This window comes from Macrotis lagotis, chromosome 7 (genome assembly GCF_037893015.1).
Source record: "Macrotis lagotis isolate mMagLag1 chromosome 7, bilby.v1.9.chrom.fasta, whole genome shotgun sequence".
NCBI classification, from domain to species: Eukaryota; Metazoa; Chordata; class Mammalia; order Peramelemorphia; family Peramelidae; genus Macrotis; species Macrotis lagotis.
In genome coordinates, this window is record NC_133664.1 from 55,071,760 (window position 1) to 55,095,449 (window position 23,690).

The window sequence follows — 23,690 nt, forward strand, 5'->3', positions numbered from 1 at the left end:
AAAGAGGGGCGGCTAGGGCACAGTGGATAGAGCACTGGCCCTAGAGTCAGGAGTACTTGAGTTCAAATGCGGCCTCAGACACTTAATAATTATCTAGCTGTGTTATCTTGGGCAAGTGCAAGCCACTCAACCCCATTGCATTGTGAAACAAAAAACTAAAAGAAAAACAATTGGCTCAAAGAGGGATTAACATACACACACTCAGTTGGAAATAGAAGTCTATCTCCTATAGGGAATTAGAAAGAGAAGGAAATAAGAGAAGGGGAGCTAATAGGAGGAAGAGCATTGGGGAGGATGGCAGTGGTCAGAAGCAAAATAGACTTTTGAGGGTGCAAGTAGAAAGAGAGAAGGTTAAAAAGGGGAGAAAATAGGATGGAGAGAAATTATCATAGCTGTGATTATGAATGAGATAAAAATGGAATCAGACAGCAGACAGGTTTCTAAAAACCAGAATCCTACAATATCCTGTCTATAGGTAATATACTTGAAGCAGAGACACAGGGAATAAAAGGAAGGGACTAGAACAGAATCTGTTTTGTTTAGATTATAGTAAAAGAAAGCAGGAGTAGCAATCATAATCTCAGACAAATCAAAAATAAAGGGTACCATAGACAAGTGATACCAATTCTAAGCCTAAATATATCAAATAATATACCATGCATATTCTTAAGGAAAATGTTAAATGAGTTATAGAAGAAAATAGGAAAGAGGAAATAGAAAATATAGAAGGAAAATTCTACTAGTGAGGAACCTCAACTTTTTCCTCTCAGATCTAGATAAATATAAACAAAAAATAAAAAAAGAAGTTAAGATGAATCAAATTTTAGCAAAGCTATATATGGTAGAACTCTGGAGGAAACTAAATAAGAATAGAAAGAAATATACTTTTTTTCCACAAAGGTACATGGCAGCTACAAGAAAATTTAGGTCATAAACTCACACCTAAATGTAGAAATAAAGAAATATTAAATACATCTTTTCAGATATGCAATAAAAATTGTATTCAGTGAGGATCCATGGGAACATAGATTAAAAATTAATTGGAAATTAAATAATTTAATTCTAAAGAAAGAATGGGTTAAAGAAAAAATGATAAAACAATCAATAATTTTATTAAAGAGAATGACAATGAGACAACACACTAAAATTTATTAGATGTAACTAAACCTATCCTTTAGCTCATCAATCCTACTCCTAGGCCTATGTCCCAAAGAGATAAAAGGAAAAAGAAAAGGAAGAATATGTTCAATTAGTTATGACAGCTCTTTTCATAGTTATGAAGAATTAGAAAAAAAAAGGGAGATGTTCATCAATTAGGGAATGAGCAAAAAAATTGTGATATACAATTATGATGGCATATATTTATGATATCAGAAATAATGAGGGAGGTGATTTCAGAAAAACATGGCAAAAACTATTTGAATTGATGCAAATTGAGAAGAATTGGAAGATCGTCATGCACAGTACAGCAATGTTATAAAGATGATCGACTGTGAAAAGTTTGGCTACTCTGATTGATACATTGAATCTGAGTACAAATTGAAATATAATTAATTTTTATACTTTGTACTGCTTTCCTTTTGAAATATGGCTACTATGAAAATATGGTTTATGATTTCACATACATAATTGATATCACATTGCTTACCTTTCCAGTGTGTATAAAAGAAATTGGGAGAAAGGGATAAAATTTGAAACTCAACATTTTAAAAGAAAAGGATGCTAAAAATAAATAAATAATAGTTGTTTTTTAAGAAAAAAAGGTCCCACCAAATTCCATTTATTATACAATACTTAAATGTATTGTCTTAATACTGCAATATTTAAATTTATTAAAATATCTCAATACTTAAATGAGGAAGAAAAAAAACAGAAACAAAATGATAGATTAATATACCTAATGAAAATTATTGCAAAATTTTTCAGTGTTATGATTGCAAAGAGACTATAGTAACATATCACAAATTTATGCACTGTGTGCAAACTCAATTTATACTAGGAATTCAGGGCTGTTTTAATATTAGGAAAACTATAAACATTATTGATAATATTAATAAAGCAACAAAAATCATATCATTAGATGAATTAAAAAGCTTTTGACAATACATAATGACATCCATTCTATTTTAAAAAGAAAAAACACTACAAAGCATTGGAACAAAACAAATCTTTCCTGTCTTATCTCAAGAAAGCTAAGGGGTTGCAGTGAATAGTGTAGGACCAGAAATCTGAAAGACTCCTCTTCCTGAGTTCAATTCTGGCTTCAAACACTTAACTGTATAATGCTAGGCAATTCCCTTAATTTTGCATGTTTCATTTTGTCATCTATAAAATGAACTAGAAAAGGAAATGATAAACTATTCCAGTATCTTTGCCAAGAAATTCTCAAATACAGTCTCAAATAAGAAACAAAAAGTCTTACACTACTGAAAAATATTTGAAATGAAAGCTTATCTAAAAACCGAGAGTCAGTATTATCTCAATGAGGGATACATTAGAGGTTTTTCTAATAAAATTAGGTGTAAAGTAAGGATGTATATTATCAACATATCTATTTAACATAGTTCTAGATATCCTAGCAATGACAATAAGACCAGAAAAAGAAACTGAGGGAACAAGGGACAAAATTATCAAGAACTCTATAAACTGATAAATTAACATAAAGCAATTAGCATCTTCATCAAAGCTAGAGAATATAAAAATAAACTCATATATCACAAGCTATACTGTATATTACCAAAAATTCCAGCAAGAATAGCTAGAAAAATAAATTTCATCTAAAATAACTACAGAAAACATAAATTACTTGGACATCTTACTGGTGAAGACATACAGAAGAATTATACAAACATAATTACCAAACAAAATTTAGAGAAATACATATAATTGAAGATATATTAATTGCTCAAGGGCAAGCCAAGACAATATAAGAAAAATTAAAAGTTTACATAAATTAATTTACTTATTCGATGGACAAACTACCAAAGGATTACTCTGTAAAGCTAGAAAAAAATAACAGAATTTATCTGATGGAGCAAAAGATGATAAATCACAAGGAAGTCACTGAGACAAAAGTAGGAAGGAAGGATGCTTAATAGAACCTCAAATCAAATTATTATTCTATAAAGCAATAATTATCAAAGCCACTTGCTACTGTGTAAGAAACAGAGTAGCTGATCAGTGGAATAAATTAGGTACAAAATATTCAAGTTAAAAAATATTCAAGGTAAAAAAATGAGTACTCTAGAACCTAGTGCTTGATAATCTCAAAGATCCTAATACTATAGGCATCAATTCCCTATTCTCAAAAATTCTTGGGAAAACTGGAGAACAGTATGGCCAAAATTTAGTATAGACCTGTGTTAAACAAGATATACCAAGAGAAGTTCCAAAAGGGTATGTGACTTAGACATAAAGGATGACATTAAACAAGGAAGATAATCCTGATTGATCTATAGGGGAAGAGGTCATGACCAACAAAATAACAAGGATCACAAAAGATAAAATGTACAATTTTGATTTTATGAAATTATAAAGATTTCGCTCAAACAAAACTAATGCAGGTAAAATTAGAAGAAAAGCAAGCAAAAGGTGGGGGGAAACTGAAGTCTCATTTCTAAGATAGAGTATTGATTAAAATTTACCATTACACAACTGTCAAATAGTTATAGGATACAAATTTTCAGGGTTTTTTTAGAAGAAATTCAAGTAAGAAATACTCCAAATCATTAATAATTAGATAAATGCAAATTTTTAAAATTATGAAATTCTCACCTCAAAACATCAGATTAATAAACATGACTAAAAATGAAAATGACAAATAATGGAAAACTTGTTGAAAAAGATATATTAATGGCATGTTGGTAGATCTGTGAATTGGTTCAAAACCATTCTGGAAAACAAATTGGAATTATGCCCTCAAAGATATGTACCTATATGTCTTTAACTCAGCACTAGTGCTACTAGTTCTTAGTTCTGCATCTCAAAGAAATAAAAGAAATGTTGAAAAGATCCATATCTCTATCTCTATAAAGATAGAGATAGAGAGAGAGAGAAAGATAGAGATAGATAGAGATAGATAGATAGAGATAGAGATAGATAGAGATATAGAGATAGATGATATAGAGATAGACATAGAGATAGAGTTAGAGATAGAGATATAGAGATAGAGATAAAGATACAGATGGATATAGATATAGATATAGATATGGATATAGATATAGAAATAGAAATAGATATAGATATAGATATAGATGATATAGATAGATATAGATGATATAGATAGAGATATTGATATAGATAGAGATAGAGGTAGATAGAGATAGATATAGATGATATAGATATAGATACAGATATATGATAGAGATAGATGATATAGATATAGATATAGTTATAGATATAGATATAGATAGATATAGATATAGATGATATTAATGGCAGTCTTGTTATAGCAATGATATTAATTAATTATTATTATTAATTAATTAATGATATTAATGATATATGATAATGAATTAATGATACTAATTAATTAATTGATTGATTAATTAATTAATGATATTAATCCTTAGACATAGACATAGACAGATATAGATATAGATATTGATATTGATATAGATGATATATATAGATATGGAGATAGATATGGAGATAGAGATAGAAATAGAGATAGAGATAGAGATGATAGATAGATATACACACATACATAAAGCTTTGTTTCAGAATTTTTTGTGGTGGAAGAGAATTGGAAACTGTGGAATTGCCTAGCAATTAAGAAAATTGCTGTACCTGTTATGGTAGAAATGATGGAGGAAATAGTTCCAGAGAAACCCGGAAAGAGTTGTATGAACTAATGCAGAAAAAGTGAGCAGAACAGAATAATTTATATAATATTAATAGTGCAAAAATCAACTTTGAATGACAGGAACTCTGATCAACAAAATAGCCAACTTCAATTTCAGAGAACTCATGATGAAACATGCCACCTACTTCCTAATAGAGAGGTATTGAACTCAGAGATCAGATTGATATATATTTGTTCTGGGATTTGGCCAATGTGAGAATTTGTTTTGTTTGACTATACATGTTTGAAATGCTTTTCTTCCTTTCTCAATGAGGGGCTTTCAAAGAGGAATGAAAGTGGAAAGGAGAAAAGGTAGGTCTTTATGAAAAAAGGGGGCTTTTAAAAAGAAGATATATATATATATATATATATATATATATATATATATATATATATAGAGAGAGAGAGAGAGAGAGAGAGAGAGAGAGAGAGAGACAGAGAGATGAGTTTACAAGCCCAGGGGACTGAATCAGAATTTGAAGTCACTTTCTCTGCTTCCATTATACTATGAGGTCTATTTCCCTCTCATTCTTCTCTATGTGTCTATGTGTGTATGTGTGTATGTATTCATAGGCTAAATCCAAAGCATATGTATTTTAACTAGAATTTTCTATCTTCTCCTCTTGGTTTTTGCTAGTAAAATCAAGAAAATATGATATTTAATGTATTTAGTTTTTAGCTTGATACTGTGCTAAATTGTCTCAGTTATATTTTACATTGATTGGGGGGGTAAGTATATTGACTGCATGTGACTTTAATTCTGTTTCCTCTCTATCAAAATTCATTTGCTCAAATTTTTTTTCTTATTGATAGAGTTAGTATTACTTATACCATGTCAAATAATAGTGGAGATAGAGCATCGTTGCTTCACCCATGGTTTTATTTATTCATTTATTCAACCATGCTAGCTCTTGGTTTTAAAGAAAGTTGTTTTAGACAAAATACATTGTTGATAATATTAAGGAAAGCCCTTTCTATTCCTAGACTTGTTAATATTTTCACAAAAATTAAAGAAATTATGACAATTCTTCTGCATCCTTTTTATCATTGTTTAGTTTGTGTGCTTTTATTGCTAACATAATTAAATATTCTAATTGCTTTACTTATACTGAGTTAACGTTCATCCATGGCATCCATTTAACTTGGTCATAATGAATAATTTTTGAGATATATTCCAATGTCTCACCATAGTTTGCCAGTGATTCTAGATTCTTGAAAATTGTTCCATTTAGAGCAAATTCTAAATAAGCTCTACCATATTGGAAAGTTTTGGGGGTTTGGATCTGGAAACAAACTGATGCTATTTCCTAAGGAGAAACCTAAGTAAATTACAAAGAGGTACATTACTAGTAGGCTGGTAACCTGGATGTTTAGAAGAGGAGGCAAGGTGGCTGTTTTTAAGTCATGAAACAAAGAAAACATTTCAAATAACCTCAGTCCTATGCAGCAACTCCTGAAGAAATGGCAGGAAAGCAAGCAGAGCGTATAAAGAACTACACAGCTTTTAGAACATCAGTAAACTTCAATTTGACTAATAGTACTGTAAATGTGAGATCCTTTTCCAATGACCGTTTAGTGGGAACATTGCTGAAGGAGATGAATTCTGTCAACCCTGGCAGTCTTGTTATAAACAAAACCAGAAGAAAACAAAGTTTCATAAAAATGGAAGGCTGGGTATCACAGGTACTTCTTAGAGAGGCAAGGAAAAGAATTGTTAGAATAGGTTATATGATATAAAGATCTGCATTAGTGAAGGAAGTTCCTATATTAAAACTTTCCAACACTGATCATATCACAGATAATTTATGCATTTGCCCCAGGTGTCATTAACATAATGTAATTTCCCTTGCTAGGGTTGCTTTTTCATGTATTTTACTCTATACTTATCCAGAACTGATCATATCTCTTGTAATTTTTCTAAAACAAATGTATTTTCCCTTTCATTTTCTGTATATATGTGTGAATGCATGGGTGTATATACAGGTTTTAAGTATGTACTTTGTAAGCAACAAATTGTTGAGTCATGTTCTAATACAGTCTTCTACCCTTCTATTCCATAGATAAATTTAGCCCTTTAACATTCAAAACTCAATTTTTAAGTTTATATGTCATTCAAATTTTTCCCTTCTCTATTCTTTTTCTATCTAGATTATTACCTGTTCCTCCTCCATGGGCTTTGCCCATATTTGTTTTCTCTCTATTTAATAAATGATTATTAATTGCATACTTTGTGTAAGATGCTCTGCTAGGATCTTGGAATACAAAGTAAAAAAGTAAATTGATCCCTGTTGTCAAGAATTGTAAGTTCTATTGGATGATAAAACATTTAAATAGACAACTACAGGTCACTTTTAGGAAGGAGAGAGAATTGACATCCAGGGGAATCAAAAAAGGCTTTTTGTAAGAGTTGACGGTGGAGTTGAAAAGTGAAGGAAGTTAAGGAATCTAAAAAAAAAGTGTGGAAAATACATGACCAGTATGGGTGACATATTATGCAAAGAGGAAAAATATCAAAAGATGATCAAAACTTGCCATGATTAATATTAAAATCATGAGCAGATGGAAAGCATGGCTGAACAAGGTAAAGTGTTTAAATATTGTAATAAATATGTTTCCTATATTTCCCAATTTGATACAGGAAAGAACAATTTGAAGGTATGAATTCTTATTATGTTTATCAATAATTTTTTTCTCTATGGTCATGCTTTCTATATCTCTGACTCACAAGTTATGAGCTACTCATCTATCTTCATCTAGGTCAAGTCTGCTAAGTCCCCCAAAGTTTTGCTCCTGGGCCCTTTTCTCTTTTCCCTTCTATACTATTTCACATAGAGATCTCCATTATCATCTTTATGCTGCTGATTCTCAGATTTAGTTTCTCAGCCCATCATCTCACCTAACTTACAGACTCACATCTTCCAACCATTTACTGGACACTCAGAACTGGATGTACCATCCACATCTAAAGCTAAATATGTCTAAAACTTGATTCAATACCTAAAATCCTATGAATGTTGAAGGAATGAGCATCTTTCCTGTAACCCAGGCTCACACTCTTGATTTCATCCTCCATTCCTCATTCTCTTTCAACCTCCAATATTCAATATCCTACCAAAGTCCTATCCAGGCCATCTTCACAATAGCTTATATACTTCACATAGCTTATATACTCTAGTCTGTCCCCATTTCAGTCCAGCCAAAGTGATCTTCCTAAAACAGACAACTAATCTCTATTCTATAATAACACCAATAGCTCTTTATCACCACCAGGAACAAATTCAAAATCCCATTTGGCAAGGAAAGACTTTCATAACATGCCCCACTCTCACCTTTCCAGTTTTCATGTTTGACACTGCTTTCCTCATTGTTCCTCTCACAAGACACTCCAGCTCCCAACTCCATAAATTTTCATTGGCTGTATTACATGACTCAGAACTCTCTCTTCCTGTCTGCCTCCTGGCTTCACTGGATTCCTGCTAAAAATCTCACTTTCCTAATCTTTTTTTTAATTCTAATACCTTCCTTTTGTGATTTTCCCCCAATTTATCCTGTATGTAGCTTCTTTGCACAAAGTTGTTTTTATATCACCTTCCCCATTATATTGTGAGCTCCTTGAGAGCAGAGGCTGGTTTTTACCTTAGATATTTAATAAATGCTTATTGATTAACTATAGCCTGAAATTTTTAGTTGTCACAGTTGCTTGTAGAATTTTTGAAAGCGATCTCACATTCTATTTAGCCCAATTTCTTATGTGAAAAAATGTTTTGATAATAATAACATTTCTGTCCCATTGCCTTTAGGACTATATTTGATAAAAAAGAACTATTAGAATTTGCCCAACTTGGATGTTACTTAGAGTATGATCTCTTTGGAACCATCCTGCTCCACTACCAGCTGCATCCAGAAATTGATATGCCTGATGACAACAAACGAATCAAAAGGTAAAGTATAATCACTTGCTACTATCTCATTTGCTAAGCTCTTTTAGTTATTACGTACATCTCATTACGGAATCCTAGTTCATCAAAGAATAAGCACACTGAACCACCGACTAATATAGAAGAACAATTTTTTTTAGTGCTTTATAAGAGGGTAATATGTTTTATGAATTGGAGTCAGGAAGACTTTGGTCTAGCCTACAGATTGTGTAACTGGACACAAGTTACTTACATTCTCATTTCAAATCACTAAGTCCAGAATTTAGAGGAGAATTGCTTATTTCCATTTGTAGATGGGGATTTTACACTGTTTCCCATACCAATGAAATCACAAGTTTGGACTCCCTTCTCCTAAAATTATTTATTAAAATTGTCTTGGCTTGTAGCCTTTTCAAATTAGATAATTTCCCATAATAGCAGGAGCTGACCTTGATACTATTTCCATCTGTGCTGAAGGCATCTGACTACATGACCACCATTCAAAACCTGTTCTTGGAAAGGATTCTAGGAAAATGGTAGAGTAGGACTGAAAATGCTGGGCTCCCCAAATTTCCCCCACAAACAAGACAAAGCATCATCCCAAAGCGTATTTAGAGTGGCCGAAATAATTAAACTCATCCTCCTAAAATAACCCAAGAGAACCTTAGGTAAGACTTGACCTCCAAGGACTGGGGTTTGACCCAACTGAAATTTAAACTCTCCCAGATGACTCTACTGAATCAACAAACAAGAAGCTCAGGGAGCAGCCTCAGCTTCAAGGAAGTCCTGCTTCTTTGTGTGGAGGGTCAGACAGCTATGTAGGGGAAGATTGAAGGACCTTCTGCTATCACAAGGTCAGGCCCATTTGTGCAGACCATACACAGCCCCAAGCTGCAGGTGAGCGTAGGAAAGATAGAGCACGCACTTGACGAGCAAGGTCTACAAGTGTAGGGACACTTGTAGGAGAGTAGAGTCCCTGGCTCCAGGGCACAGAGGAGAGCTGATATTTGCAACTCCAGGAGGGACCTCAGGGAGCAAGAATAAAGCTGTGGCTCAGAGGCAGAGAATAATGCTCTAGGTAGGTCCCAAACTCTGCTTAGAAAACAAGAATACAAAAATTTTATATTTAAGGCATTTCCCCCTGCACTGCAGTACTAGAACCTGACTGTAAAATGTCAAAAAAAATAGCTAGATGAGAGAGACAGACAGACAGACAGAGAGAGAGAGAGAGAGAGAGAATGAGTAAGTGAAGGAAAAAATAGAAAACAACAATGAAGATAGAGAATGTAGTGAAATGAAAAAAGTTACTCCTACCTCAAAGAAAAATGCTTAAAGATCACAAAACCAAAAAGAGTTCTTGGAAGAGCTATAAAAGAACTTTAGAAACCAAATAAGAGAGGTTCAATACAAGGGGAAAAAAAGAAGAGCAATCTAAGAAAATCCAGAAATTATGAAAAGAAAGTCAATCAATTGATAAAAAGAAATCTAGGGTGCAGCTGGTTGGATAGAGCACTGGCCCTGGAGTCAGGAGGATCTGAGTTCAAATCTTCAAACACTTGATACTAGCTGTGTGCCTTTGGGCAAGTCTCTTTAACCCCATTGCCTTAAATAAATTTTAAAAATTTAAAAAAGAAAAAGAAATTCAAAAACTTAAGAAAGAAAACAACTCCTTAAAAATTCGAATATGGCAAGAGAAAGCTAATAGTGTTATAAAACACTTAGAAATAATAAAACAGGGGCAGCTAGGTGGTGCATTGGATAGAGTACTGACCCTGAAGTCAGAAGGACCTGAGTTCAAATCCAAACTCAGATACTTAATAATCACCTAGCTGTGTGACTTTGGGCAAGTCACTTAACCCCATTGCCTTGCAAAAACCAAAAAGAAAAAGAAATAATAAAACAAAATCAGAAGAATAAAAAAATGCAAGAAAAATGTGAAACCTTTCATTGGAAAAACAACTGTTCTAGAGATCAATGAGCAATGATAAGAATTATTGGACTTTTGAAATTTATGGTGTTTTAAAATTATAATATAAGAAATTATTGCAAAAATTGCCCTGAAGTTATAGAATGACAGGGAAAATTAGAAATAGAGAAAAAATCCATCAATTGTCACCTGAAAGAGATCCCAAGAGAAAAACACCTAGACCAAGGAAACTCATAGCCAAGTTTCAAACTCCCAGGTTAAGGGTGAAATACTATAAGCAACAAGGGAGGAAAACCAATTTAAATACTGTGGAGCTACAGTCAATATAAGATCTTGCAACTTCTACATTAAAAGACCGAAGGGCTCGGAACATTAGATTTTGAAGAGTAAAAGGAGGCTGGGTTTGCAAACAAATACAACTTGCTCAGCAAAACTCAATATAATTCTGAATGGAAAAAATGTATATTTAATGAACTGAAAGACTTTCAGGTTTTTGTGACATAAAGATCAGAAATCAATAGAAAATTTGACATACAAGATCCAAGAGAAAAATAAAGTAAACATTAAAGACCAATTATAAGGGACTCAATAAGGTCAAACGGTTTACTTCTTTTATAGGAAAAAGACAGATATGTTATCTGTTCTCTTAAAAATGTTACCATTACTTGTTAGTATGAAAGAGCATATATAGGGGCAGCTAGGTGACACAGTGGCTATAGCACCTGTATTGAGTTCAAATCTGTCCTCAGTCACATAATACTTACCTACCTGTGTGACCTTGGGCAAGTCACTTAACCCTATTGCCTTATATAAATATGTATTTTTTTAAAAGAGCATATATAGAAGGCTTAGTGTTGATTATGATGGGATAATTCTAAAAAATTAAAGTGGGTAGGGAGAGGTAAAATGGAAGAAACATCTCATACGAAGTGTGAATGGAAGGCCTACTAAGAGTGGAAGCAAGTGAGAGTGGAGAGAACTTTATTCTCATCCTAAGAGGGTTTATAAGCACTAACATACATCTAGAAGGGTATAAAAGGCTTATAAGTTCATAAAGAAATACAGTTACAGGAAAAGATAAGGGAGGGACTTCTAGAAGAATATGTACAGAAATAGGAGGGTGAGGGGAGAAGAAAAGGAGGGATTCTTGGAGGGATAGGTAGATAAAAAATAGGAGGGTAAGGGTAGAGGATAACAGAGGGATTCTTTAAAAGAGTGAAGATTCAGGAGATGGGAAGAAGTAAATCAGATATATGAAGAGGGATAGGGCAAAACGAATTAAGAGAAGAAAAATAGGATGGAGGGAAATACACAACTAGTAATTATAAATCTGAATGTGAATGAGATGGAATCATTCAAAAAATGGAAACAGCAGAATAGATTAAAAATCAGAATCCAACACTGTGTTCTTTACAAGAAACACATTTTAAAATGAGAGATACATACAAGGTTAAAAATAAACAGCTAGAGTAGAATTTACTATGCTTCAGCAAATGCAAAAAAAACCAGGGATAGCAATCATGAGCTTAGACAAAGTTAAAGCTAAAATAGATTTAATTAAAAGAGATAAACAGGGAAATCACATTATGATAAAAGGTACCAATAGAAAATGCAACAATATCAATATAAAACCTATATGCATCAAATGCTACAGCAACTAAATTTTTAAAAATATTAATGAACCACAGATGAAAATGTATAATAATGCTATAATAATAAGGGATTTTTAACCTTCCCCTCTCAGAATTAGGTAATTTTGACCAAAAAAAATAATTAAATTAAAGAGGTGAATAGACTTTTAGATAAACTAGATATGAAAGCTTAGACAATTGAATGGGGAAACAAATTTTTCTCAGAAATATATGGAGCCTTTACAGAAACTGACATATATTAGGATATTAAAACTTTATAATTAAATGCCCCCCAAAAAATATTAAACGCATCCTTTTTCAGATCACAATGCAGTAAAAATTATATTTATTAAGGAACAAAGGAAACACAAATTAAAAATAAATTTAACCTAATCTTGAAAAATGAGTGGGTTAAAGGAGAAATTCTTTGATAGAAACTATCGATAATGCCATTAATGAGTAGAATAATGAGACAACAAATCAAAACCATAGGATACAGCAAAAGCAGTAACAGAGGAAAATGTATATCTCTAAATATTTATATCAATAGAATAGATAAAGAGAAGACAGTAATAATAAGAAAAATAACTAATTAAAATCTCTAATTAAATATCAATTTAAAAAAATCTTAAAAATTTAAGATGAGTTAATAAATTGAACGTAAGAAAATTATTGAATTAATAAAGTTAGGAGTTAGTATTATAAAAACAATACAATAGACAAATCATTGGTTAACTTGATTTTTAAAAGGAGGGACTACTAAATCACTAGAATTACAAATGAAAAGTGTGAAAATGTCACTAATGAAGATAAAATCAAAGCAGGAGCTATTTTTGTTCATTTATAGGTCAGTAAATTTCAAAATTTTTAGTGAAATGAAAAAATATATACAAAAATATAAACCACATAGATTAGCATGAGGAAACAGAATATCTAAATAAGCCTATTTTAGAAAAAAAAGAAATTGAGCCAGCCGTAAATGAGTTTCCTAAGAAAAAAGCATCAGTACAGATGTATTTACAAGTGAATTCTACCAAATATTTAAAGATAAACTAATTACAATATTAAATAAATTATTTGAAATAATGGGCAAAGCAGGAATCCTATCAAACTTCTTTTATGAAGCAAATATGGACCTGATAACTAAGCCAGGAAGAGCAAAAACAGAGAAAGAAAATTATAAACCAATTCCATTAATGAATATGAATGCAAAAATTCTAAGTAAAATATTCTAGCTTGAAGACTGCAATATGATTGTAATAACATATCGCGATAATATATTACAAAGATGTATATCCACTGTGATCAATTGGGATTTATACTAGGAATTCAAGGATGATTTAAAATTAAAAATTATAATTGCTATAACTGAATATATTAATAAGAAAAGTAAAAATCATGGTTTAGCAATAGATGTAGAGAAACTTTTGATAAATACAACACTTATCATATAAAAAAACTTGAAAACATAGATATAAAGGGATGTTTCCTCAAAATAATAAGAAACATCTACCTAAAATCAACAAAAAAATGTAATTTCTAATGTGAACAAACTAGAAGACTTCAGGATTGAAACAAGGATTACCAGCAATATTTTTCCAATATTGTATTAAAAATTCTAACAATTGCAATATGAGAAGAAATTGAAGGAATCAGAATGGACAATGAGGTATTAAAACTATCTCTTTGTGATTGATATAATGATATATTTGAAAAATCCTAAATATTCAACTAAAAATTCTAATGGAAGCAAGTAATATTTTTAGCAAGGTGGCAGGATATAAAATAAATCCACATTAATTATCAACATTTCTTTATATTACAAACAAAACCCTGCAAAAAGCGATAGTGAAAATTATCCCATTGAAAATAACTGTAGAAAGCATAAAATACCTGGGAGTATATCTACCAAACAAATTCAAGAACTGCAGGATCATAATTATAAAATACTTTTCATGCCAATAAAGGCAGCATTAAATAATTGGAGAAATAATAATTTTTCAAAGGTAGACAGAGCCAGTATAATAAAAATGACAAATTTGCCTAAACTCATCTATTCATTCAATGCCATTCCAATTGAATTGACCAAAAAATAAAAAAAAAATAACAAAATTCATTTGGAAGAACAAAGCATCAAGAATTTCAAAGAAATTAATGAAAAGCAATGTAAAAGAAGGAAGTTTAGCTGTACCAAACCTAAAACTATCTGTTACTATCTAAGAAAAGAAAGGTAGGTCAGTGGAACAGTGTAGACATGCAATCTTCAGCAGCAAATTGTCATAGTAACCACGTGTTTGACAAATGTAAATATTTAAACTTAGGGAATACAAATTTCATTTTTGGGTAAAATTTATTGGCAAATCCTGGAAAGCTGTCTGAGAGAAATTTGGCATAAATCATTATCTTGCACCATTTTCCAAGATAAGGTCAAAATGGGTATAAGAATTTATAAAAAAAAAAAGAAGATACTATGAAAAAGTTAGAACATATTACTCATCACACTTACAGACAGAAGAATGATTTATGAATAAATGATAGAGCATTGTGAAATGAATAATTTTGACTATATTAAACTAAAAAGGGTTTGTACAAATAAAACCAGTTTAGCTAAGATTAGCAGGAAAATAGAAGATAGGGAGGTTTCATAAATAGTTTCTCAGATAAAGACCATTTTTCAAATATATAAAGAACTTTGTCAAATTTATTTGATGATATGATATGGACCAATGGATGTGAACAGACAATTTTTCGATGGCCAAATAAAAACCATATATATATATATATATATATATATATATATGTGTGTGTGTGTGTGTGTGTGTGTGTGTGTATATATATATACATGTATATATATATATAGTCATATGAAAAATTTCTCTAAATCACTATTGATTAGAGGGTTGTAAATCCAAACAACTTTGAGATATCATTTTAGACCTATCAGATTGGCAAAAATTATAGAAAGGGAACATGACAAATGTTAGGGTAGATGTGGAATAAATGAGACACTAATTCACTATTGGTGGAATTGTGAATTGATCCAACCACCTTGGGGCATAATCTGGAATTTTCCCCAAAGAGTTATAAAACTATGTGAACTCTTTGACCAAGCAATATCACTATTCTGTTTGCCAAGGGAATTAGGGGAAAAGAAAAAGCACTTATATGCTCTAAAATATTTATGGCAGTTCTCTTTATGGTGGCAAAGAACTAGAAATTGAGGGGATGCCCATCAAATGGATGGAAAAGTTTTAGTACATTATTGTGATAACCACCATCTTATAAGAAATAATGAACTAGTTGATTTTAGAAAAACCTAGAAAGACTTGAATGAAATAATGAAGAGTGGAAGGAGCAGAACCAAAAGAAAAATTCAACATAGTGAACAGCAAAATTGTTCTAAGAACAACTGAACAACTGAGCAATTTTGAGTATTATAAATCCTCAAATCAACTAAAGAGGACCTATGAAAGAACATGCTATCCACATCCAGAGAACTGTTAATAAAAGTGTGGTTTTATAAATGTATATCCATATATATGTATACAATACGTGATCATATATGTATGTAGGTATGTATATATTTATACCTCTAAAACCATTCTGTACTATACACACACACACACACACACACACACACACATATGAAAACATGTGTCTATATATACTTGTGCCTAATTGTAGCCTAATTGTAGGGGAGGGAAAAAATTAAAAATGCACAGCAGAGAAGAAAATAAAACTTAGAAGGAAACACAGAAAAGGAGGACAGTTTTGAAAATGGCATGTTTTTTTTTAAAAAAGTATTTTTGGGGGTTTTTGCATTTAAGTTCAAAATTATTTTTTTCAAAAAAATTCTGTTCTTCATTTGGAAATTCTGCTAGAGAGATAGACTTCAATCTGAGGTATGGGATTAGTAACTTCAACATTGGTTGATGATAGTCTGTTGAGAACTTTACACAAATGTATTCTTATCACTGATTAATATGACTCCCTCAGTACTGAGTTGTTGAGATGTACCAAAGGTCTTTGGCCCACAAATAGCCATCAGGGCATCAGAAAAGCACTTTGGATTGTTACTTTCAGAGTAAAACTGAATTTCATCTGCTTTCTTACTGAGCCAAGAATCCTACATCTCTGTAAGCTTTGCTTACATTTTCCTTTTGATGGAGTTAAATGCTGCCTTCTTAGCAATGGACAAACTATTCTGCTGGTTCTTGAGGTTCTCACTTTTTATTTAGTAGTTTCTGAATATCCCCATCATTTTCATCAAACCAATCCTGATCATTTCAAGAGTCCTGTCTCAGATGAACAAATAACACCAAATCTCTGAAAGGTACCCACTTCTTTTCTGCTCCACTGTTACCAACTGTGGATTGGCTCAGCTTTCCTTCCAAGTCAACTACAGGAAGATTCACTTACTACGGATTTGTGCAACTCATGACCTTCATCACCAACACGGCCTTCCAATTACCTAAATGCAACAAAACTTCTTGGATGTGTACCCTCACAGCAAATATTGACATTTAATGAACTATGTCATTTTTAAGGAAAAATGATGGATCATATTTGAGAGTGATGAAGGCAAGACTTGTACTTATCAAAGCCTTTAACTCTCTAAACTAAACATTTACATTAAATAAAAACAACAGCCCCAAGGTAAGATGACTACAGAAGACTCCACATCAACAGATTAAATTATTTCTCCATGTGTGAACATTTTTTTTAAATAATGCCCTCGAAAGTAAGTTATTACTTGAAAGTAGAAAATCCATTCTTCAAAATGTTTTTATTATCTGAAAGACACCACTATTTTTCTAATTTCCCAGGTCTGTACCATAGTTAAAACAAAGTCCTTCTCTGCACACTTACTGTCATTTGGCAAATATTACTGTTTCCACCACTGTCATCTCTTGCATCTGAGCCTTTCCTCTTTACTCACATAAACACCAATCAATTTAGTATCTTATTACTGCTCACCTTCTGATTAGTTTCCTTACCTTAGGTCTCTTCCTACTCAATGCAAATGTCAAATTATATTCATTAAGTGACAATCTGTCCATTTGACTCCTATATTCAATGAATTTCAATGGTTCCCTTCACTTCTACAAAAAAAATATAAATTATTCTGATTGACTTTTACACCCTGCCACCTGGCCCTAATTTATATTTCCATCCTTATTGTGTATTACTCTCCATTCTGTTCTCTAAAGTCCAGCTAAACTGATATTCTCCCTTCCTATAAGACATGTTTCAAACAACATCTTCCGGATTGTATTAAGGTCAGTTCAAAGTGTTAGTATTTAAAGAAAGACAAAAAATAGTTCTCATCCTTAAGAAACTTACAGTCTAATGGGAGGAGTAACACAGGAATCATATACAAATAAGATACATTCAGGATAAGTTGAAGTAGATCTCAGAAGGAAAGCATTAATGTTAAGAAGTTTGGGGAAAGATTTCTTGAAGAAAGTGAGATTTTAGCTGAGACTGTAAAGAAGTCAAAGAAACCTGGACCTAGTGATAAGGAGGGAAACCCTCTAAAAGCCTACTGGAACAGCCAATAAAAATGCATGGTTTGAAATGGAGTGTCTGGTACAAGGAAGACCCAGTGTCACTGGGGAGAAGAATATACACAATATAAGAAAGGTAGGAAGGGTCAGATTATGAAAGGCTTGAAAATCTAAATGAAAAGATTTTCCATCTGATGTTGGAGGTAATGGGTAGTTATCGAAGTTTATGGAATAGAGGGAATGCCATATTCAGACCAGGACTTTGGGCAGATCATTTTGAAGACTGAAGGGAATTTGGGCTAGATTGATGAGAGAGAGATTGATAATTGAGACAGAAAGACCAATCAGCAAACTGTTACTAATAGTCCAGAGATGAAGAGATATGGGACTGTATCACATTGGTGGCAATCTCAAAAAAAAAGCAAAGAAGTCATAGAAGAGAGACATTATAAATGTAGAATGGAAAGGACTTGGCAATATATTGGATATAGGAAGATAAGAGATAATAAGGCATTGAGATAAGAGATAATAATTAACTAGTAAGAGAATGGACTGAAAATTCATACATTCTCCAGGCTGAATTAAAAAAAAACATGTTTTCAAAACTATCATAAGAGTAAATGAAGATCTAGTTCTTGCTAACATCCTCAGTATGAAAAGGAAAAGAGAGTGGGTGTGTCTGGGCCCAAAATCTTTTTATATTTCTGCCTTAAATATAGAGACAAAAAAGGAAATAAGGCTATATAGTATGCATGTTGGTTGCACTTAGAATATCTTATTAGATATTTAAAGACAATTTAGTCAAAATATCTTTTTACATATGAGGAAACTGAGGTTCTGAAAGTAAAGTGACTTGATTGAGGTTAGCAGGTATTAAATGACAGCCAGAAGCTCTGATTCTGAACCCCACTTTTTTCCAGTGTGCTTCCTTCGGGGGAAGGAGGAGGGGGAATATCACTTCCATGAGTCTGTCCACTCAGTATTGCTCTTTTTTTCAATTGGACTACACAGATCTGTAGGCATTTTTTATAGGCAGGAAATTCCCATTGCATTGAAACATGGAGGGACCACACATGGGCTGAATTGTTGCCCTGGATCATGGCTCTTTATGGTGGGAACAGACCACAAACTGAAAAGTTTAATTTTCCATTGTCCATTCAGTTGGTATTTTGTAGATATGAACTAAAACGTCTAGATTCTCCCCCACTCCCAATATTATAGCAAGAAATAGGTTTTATCTTCCAAGGAAAATTGTTTGTTTGCCTTGACTAGTGAAATCGATAGTATAAAACATCAATCGTCCCACTTAACTGAGTTTGTGTTGAGTTATTTCTGCTGTTTGGTTTTTAATTGATGACTTCAAATCAGTCAAATCTATCAGGTTGTGGATTCACAAACAGGCAGGATAAACATTTTTTTCTACACACATTTCTTTCAAATATTCTACAACCTTGAATACTTTTAGTCCATGATGTGAACAGTCTAAGATTGCCAGTGTCCTGACCTGAGGTACATAAGTTGACCTGGACATCAACTCTCAGTATGATTAATTCCTTGTCAACGAGCTTCCATTTTCCCAAAGTCCATTTGCAGCTGTGGGTATTCTCTTCATCGTGACACCTTTGAGGAAACACCCTTACAGCTTCCAGTGTGGATATAAATTGATTCCTAGAGGGAATCCATCTGGAGGTATGGGAAATGAGCCAGAGTTCCCCCATGATTGCCAATGGGTTTAGACCTTAAACTTGGTAAAAACCAAAACAAACAAAAAATATTCTTGTTCTGAAGTCAAAAAGTTAAGGAAACCGACTCAAATATACCTGTGATGCAGCAAAAATTGCCCCTACATATTTTGAGGAATTCAACATTTTCCTATTATAATTAACAAAAATTGAAGCTCTGCTTTGGGCTGCCTTCTCCAATTGGACCTCTTGGTTAACTCATTAGAATGACTTGTTTTGGCATGTTAACCTGATGCCCAGGTTTTGAAATTAGTTAGGAGCTATATAGTTGAGAAGCTATTGTTCATTCATCCATCTAAAATTCCTCTATTGCTTTAATTCCAGAATTTCATCACTAATCCACAGTTATTAATCTGGTCCTAACTAATTTTAAAACCTGGGCATCAGTGGACTTGGACTCTGATTTCAACAGCAGAAATGTGCTATGCCTAACACCTGTTTTCAATCTTATGCTCCATTTCTCAAATCTTATTATATCGCTGGCTTTTCACACTTGGAGTCTCTCTCTCTAATATTTGTTTGCAAATTACCAACTAATTTGTCTCTCTATAATTACTGTAATTTTTTAGCCTCATTTGAAGTAGTCCCTCCCTCCTGGTGACATCTCTGCCAGGCCTGTTCATTCCACAAAATGGCCTAGAGTGTGAGAAGTTCTTTTTTTGCTATGTGACAAAAGACAGTCTGCTGTCTTCAATTGGAAAACAGTTGTTCTTGGAAAGCTGCATTGGTATCTTTCTCATGGAAATATCACCTGAGATTAGCAGTCTTTAGAATCTTGACTTGATAAATCAGTCTGAGTATAAATTGAGCCCTGCAACTATTTAGAAAAATACCTCACCTTACATGAGATATTTCCATATTCTCTTTTACTTCACAATTTTGTTATTTCTATAGCTTTCAAGGAGTGACCCAAGTCACTTTGCCATCATTAACTAGCCTTAAAACCGCCTTGTAAAGTAGAGCATTATTTCCCCCATTTCACAGATAATAGAAAAGACATGGCAGAAGAATGAGGGACTCAAAAAAGCCTGAGGCAAAAAAGAATAGGACTTCATAATCCCAATTGTTTATTTAGTTATTTTATTAATTAATTATACTGAGACACTGGCCACTGAATAGAGTTATAGTTATGTATGTTAATATATCAATAAGGGAAAGACCTATTTATTTAGGCATGAATAGGGTATATATATATATATATATATATATATATACATATATGTGTGTGTGTGTGTGTGTGTGTGTGTGTGTGTGTGTGTGTGTGTGTGTGTGTGTAGATTGAGAGAGAAAGAGAGAGGGAGGGCCAAATGCTCTTTTTATTTTTTATAAAGCTCTTTTAAGGATATTCTCCCCAGAACTTCTGGAAGACTTAGCTACTTGGGAAAAGATTTCAACAGGTTAACTAGAACATATATGAGATAAGTAATATTGACTGCATTTTGCAAAGGAAAGGAAGCTGAACTCGGAACCAAAGGTTCAAATTTCAGGTCCACCACTTACTACCTTTGTGACCTTGGATTAGTCACAACCTCTGTGTGTCTCAGTTTCCTCATCTGTAAATGAGAGAGTTCATCTAGGTGACCTCTAAGGTCCCAACTGGCTATAACCTATGATAGATTCTCTGATAAATTCTCTGGATATAAGCCTTGTCAGTCACTTTTCTAGGTATGACCTCCAGGTTTTCTAAGACTGGGATTTGCCCATTGGTCAGTCTGTAAGTGAAGAATTTTACCTACACATACTAACTTCTCTTTTAAACCACATTCCCAGAGGTCACAGATCATATCTATTTGAATTACTAGTGATGGTGCTCCACACCTTACTTTGTACTTGAGTGACTGGTACATATGATTAAGGTGCCAGATTAACTAAAGCCAGAGTTAAAGGTATCAAGGGATCATTTGTAAACTTAACCCTGAAATAAAGTTGCTCCTTATCTATTGCTCACTTTTGCTGTCTGGGCAATCACAAAATATTCACCAAATCTCCATTGTCTCCCAATTGATGTCTTTTGCCATCAAATGTACTCTTTCAACCATGGCTGAGATTGTCCAACCTCCAGATATGGTCACTTGGCATTTGTCTGAGGTCAACCCATTCAAAAAAAGAGAGAGGGGGGAGTAGAGAAAATCTCTCAGATCATTTTTAGAGCTATATAGTTGGGAAGCTATTGTTCATTCATCCATCTATAAAATATTAAAGAACCTATTAATTATTTCAGAAATCTTGTTGAGGCAGAGAGAAGACATCATAAATTTTTCTGGGCCAATTTAGCCTGACCCCCAAAGACTACCACTAAATCAGAATTCTCATCGACTTCAAAGAATGTTCAATACTCAGGCTCCCTGTGCACACTAGGGAAAGATAGATCTGCCCTCCATTTTTAAAGCTACTCATTTATTTGTCCCATTTGCTTTAAAGCATTCTCATAATACTATCCAATTTTTGCTTTAATAAATATTTCTTTTGTTTCTTTATGTGAAGCATGAATGGTCTAATTCTTTACATCTCTTAACATGCATTGATTTTAAATGCAGAAGAAAGAACCAGGGAACAGAAAGATTGCTGAAATTTGGGAAGGAGCAGACCTTGAAGAGAGGTGACCTGAATATAAAGCCAGATCACAATATCACTGGTGGTATGCTAAAGTGGTCACTCAAGACAGTATCACCTATTCGAGGCAACCCCTCAGGCAGGTTTTGGGACATTATGCCATAAATATCTGAGACAAGAGTGATCGATTCATGTGCCCTGAATCCAGATGTTGTCTTTCCCAGAATTCAGCAAAATCATCCTGACTGCAAAATATTTATTAAAGGTTTCTTCCTACCCATGCAACAGCAAGTAGGCACTATTCTTTTACCATAAGCAAAATAAGATTCATGAATAAAAATATAAAGCACCTGGAAAATATAAAATGTTAGACAAATGCCAATTAATATGCTAACAATTTTGCAGGGTACGGCTACTGGTGGATGAAGGCTATGAAGACAAACTTCTGGTTGCTCATGATATACATACTAAACATCGGCTGATGAAATACGGAGGCCATGGCTATTCACATATCCTCACCAATATCGTTCCTAAGATGCTAATTAGAGGCATATCTGAGAATGCAATTGAGAAGATCCTAGTAGAGAACCCTAAACAATGGTTAACTTTCAAATAGTAAAATCATTTCTGAATCTTGCACAGAGAAAATCCAACTATTTGAAACCAAGCCAGTTTGGGGAGAGGGACTGGGGTAAATCTATGGGAAGTTATCCAGACTCCTGCGGAGTTAATAATCTTTCTTTTTATTAGAATAATGAGAGGTTTGCCATATCTCTGACTCTTGCTACCTCTAATATCAGTTTTCTTTATTAAAAAAATTAAGAATACCTGTTCACAAACTGTGATTTTAATGCTATACCCACTAAATAATTGGACTCTTTTGAAGATTCATCAGCTGCACTACTTGAGAAAATTTAAACTGTTTCCAGTTAAATTACCCCCCTCTGGAGCAATTTCAGGTTTCTTGTAATATTGATGATCCTACTAATTATCCTGCTGTTCTTTAATTAATGCTTAATGAATAATATGGCACTATAAAGGAGCTTCTGTAGCAACTGAACTTGAGATTTTTGAATTTTTTCCTTTGAAAAGATAGTGTTAAATCTGTTTTGTTCTAACTTTGTTTGTCATGCTTTCAGACATGTGTCAGCTTGAGCCACAAGATATTTGCTCTGAATTATAAAAATACAATAAAAGATGAAATATATTACATAATATAGTTTAATGAATCATTGTTACATGTATAACAAAGGGCACGATTTAATTGGTTTGTAAAATATGATGCAAAAATAAATAAATAAAAGAAATGTTTGCCTTATACGTTTTCCCATTTCTTTTGTGTACTCTTTATTTGAGTATTTTTCTCTAGGCCTAAACAGGGGTAAGCAATGCTTATTTATCTGAAGAAAAGGTCATATCTATTAGAAATGACAGTCTTGATTTTTAGAGCTTGGTACCCAGCTCTGAGCTGTTGGATTTTTTCGTTTTTCCTGTGGAATGAAGTCCTTTTATTAACTCCTTGGTGTACTTTGCTCCTAAAACAAATCTTTTGCTTTGTTTTTACTTTTCT

At 32.8% G+C, this 23,690-nt stretch overlaps 1 protein-coding gene across 2 annotated transcripts in view; it reads left to right on the plus strand.

Annotated features, from left to right (window-relative positions):
* Positions 1–23,454, plus strand: part of PTER (phosphotriesterase related) — a 108,277-nt gene extending 84,823 nt beyond the window's left edge. For both annotated transcript variants that reach the window (XM_074192924.1, XM_074192925.1), the window contains exons 4-5: positions 8,644–8,784; positions 22,526–23,454. In XM_074192924.1, the coding sequence (XP_074049025.1) occupies positions 8,644–8,784; positions 22,526–22,736 (352 nt within the window). In that variant the 3' untranslated portion in view covers positions 22,737–23,454. The remainder of the gene's footprint in view (positions 1–8,643; positions 8,785–22,525) is intronic.
* Positions 23,455–23,690: the final 236 nt, after the last annotated feature.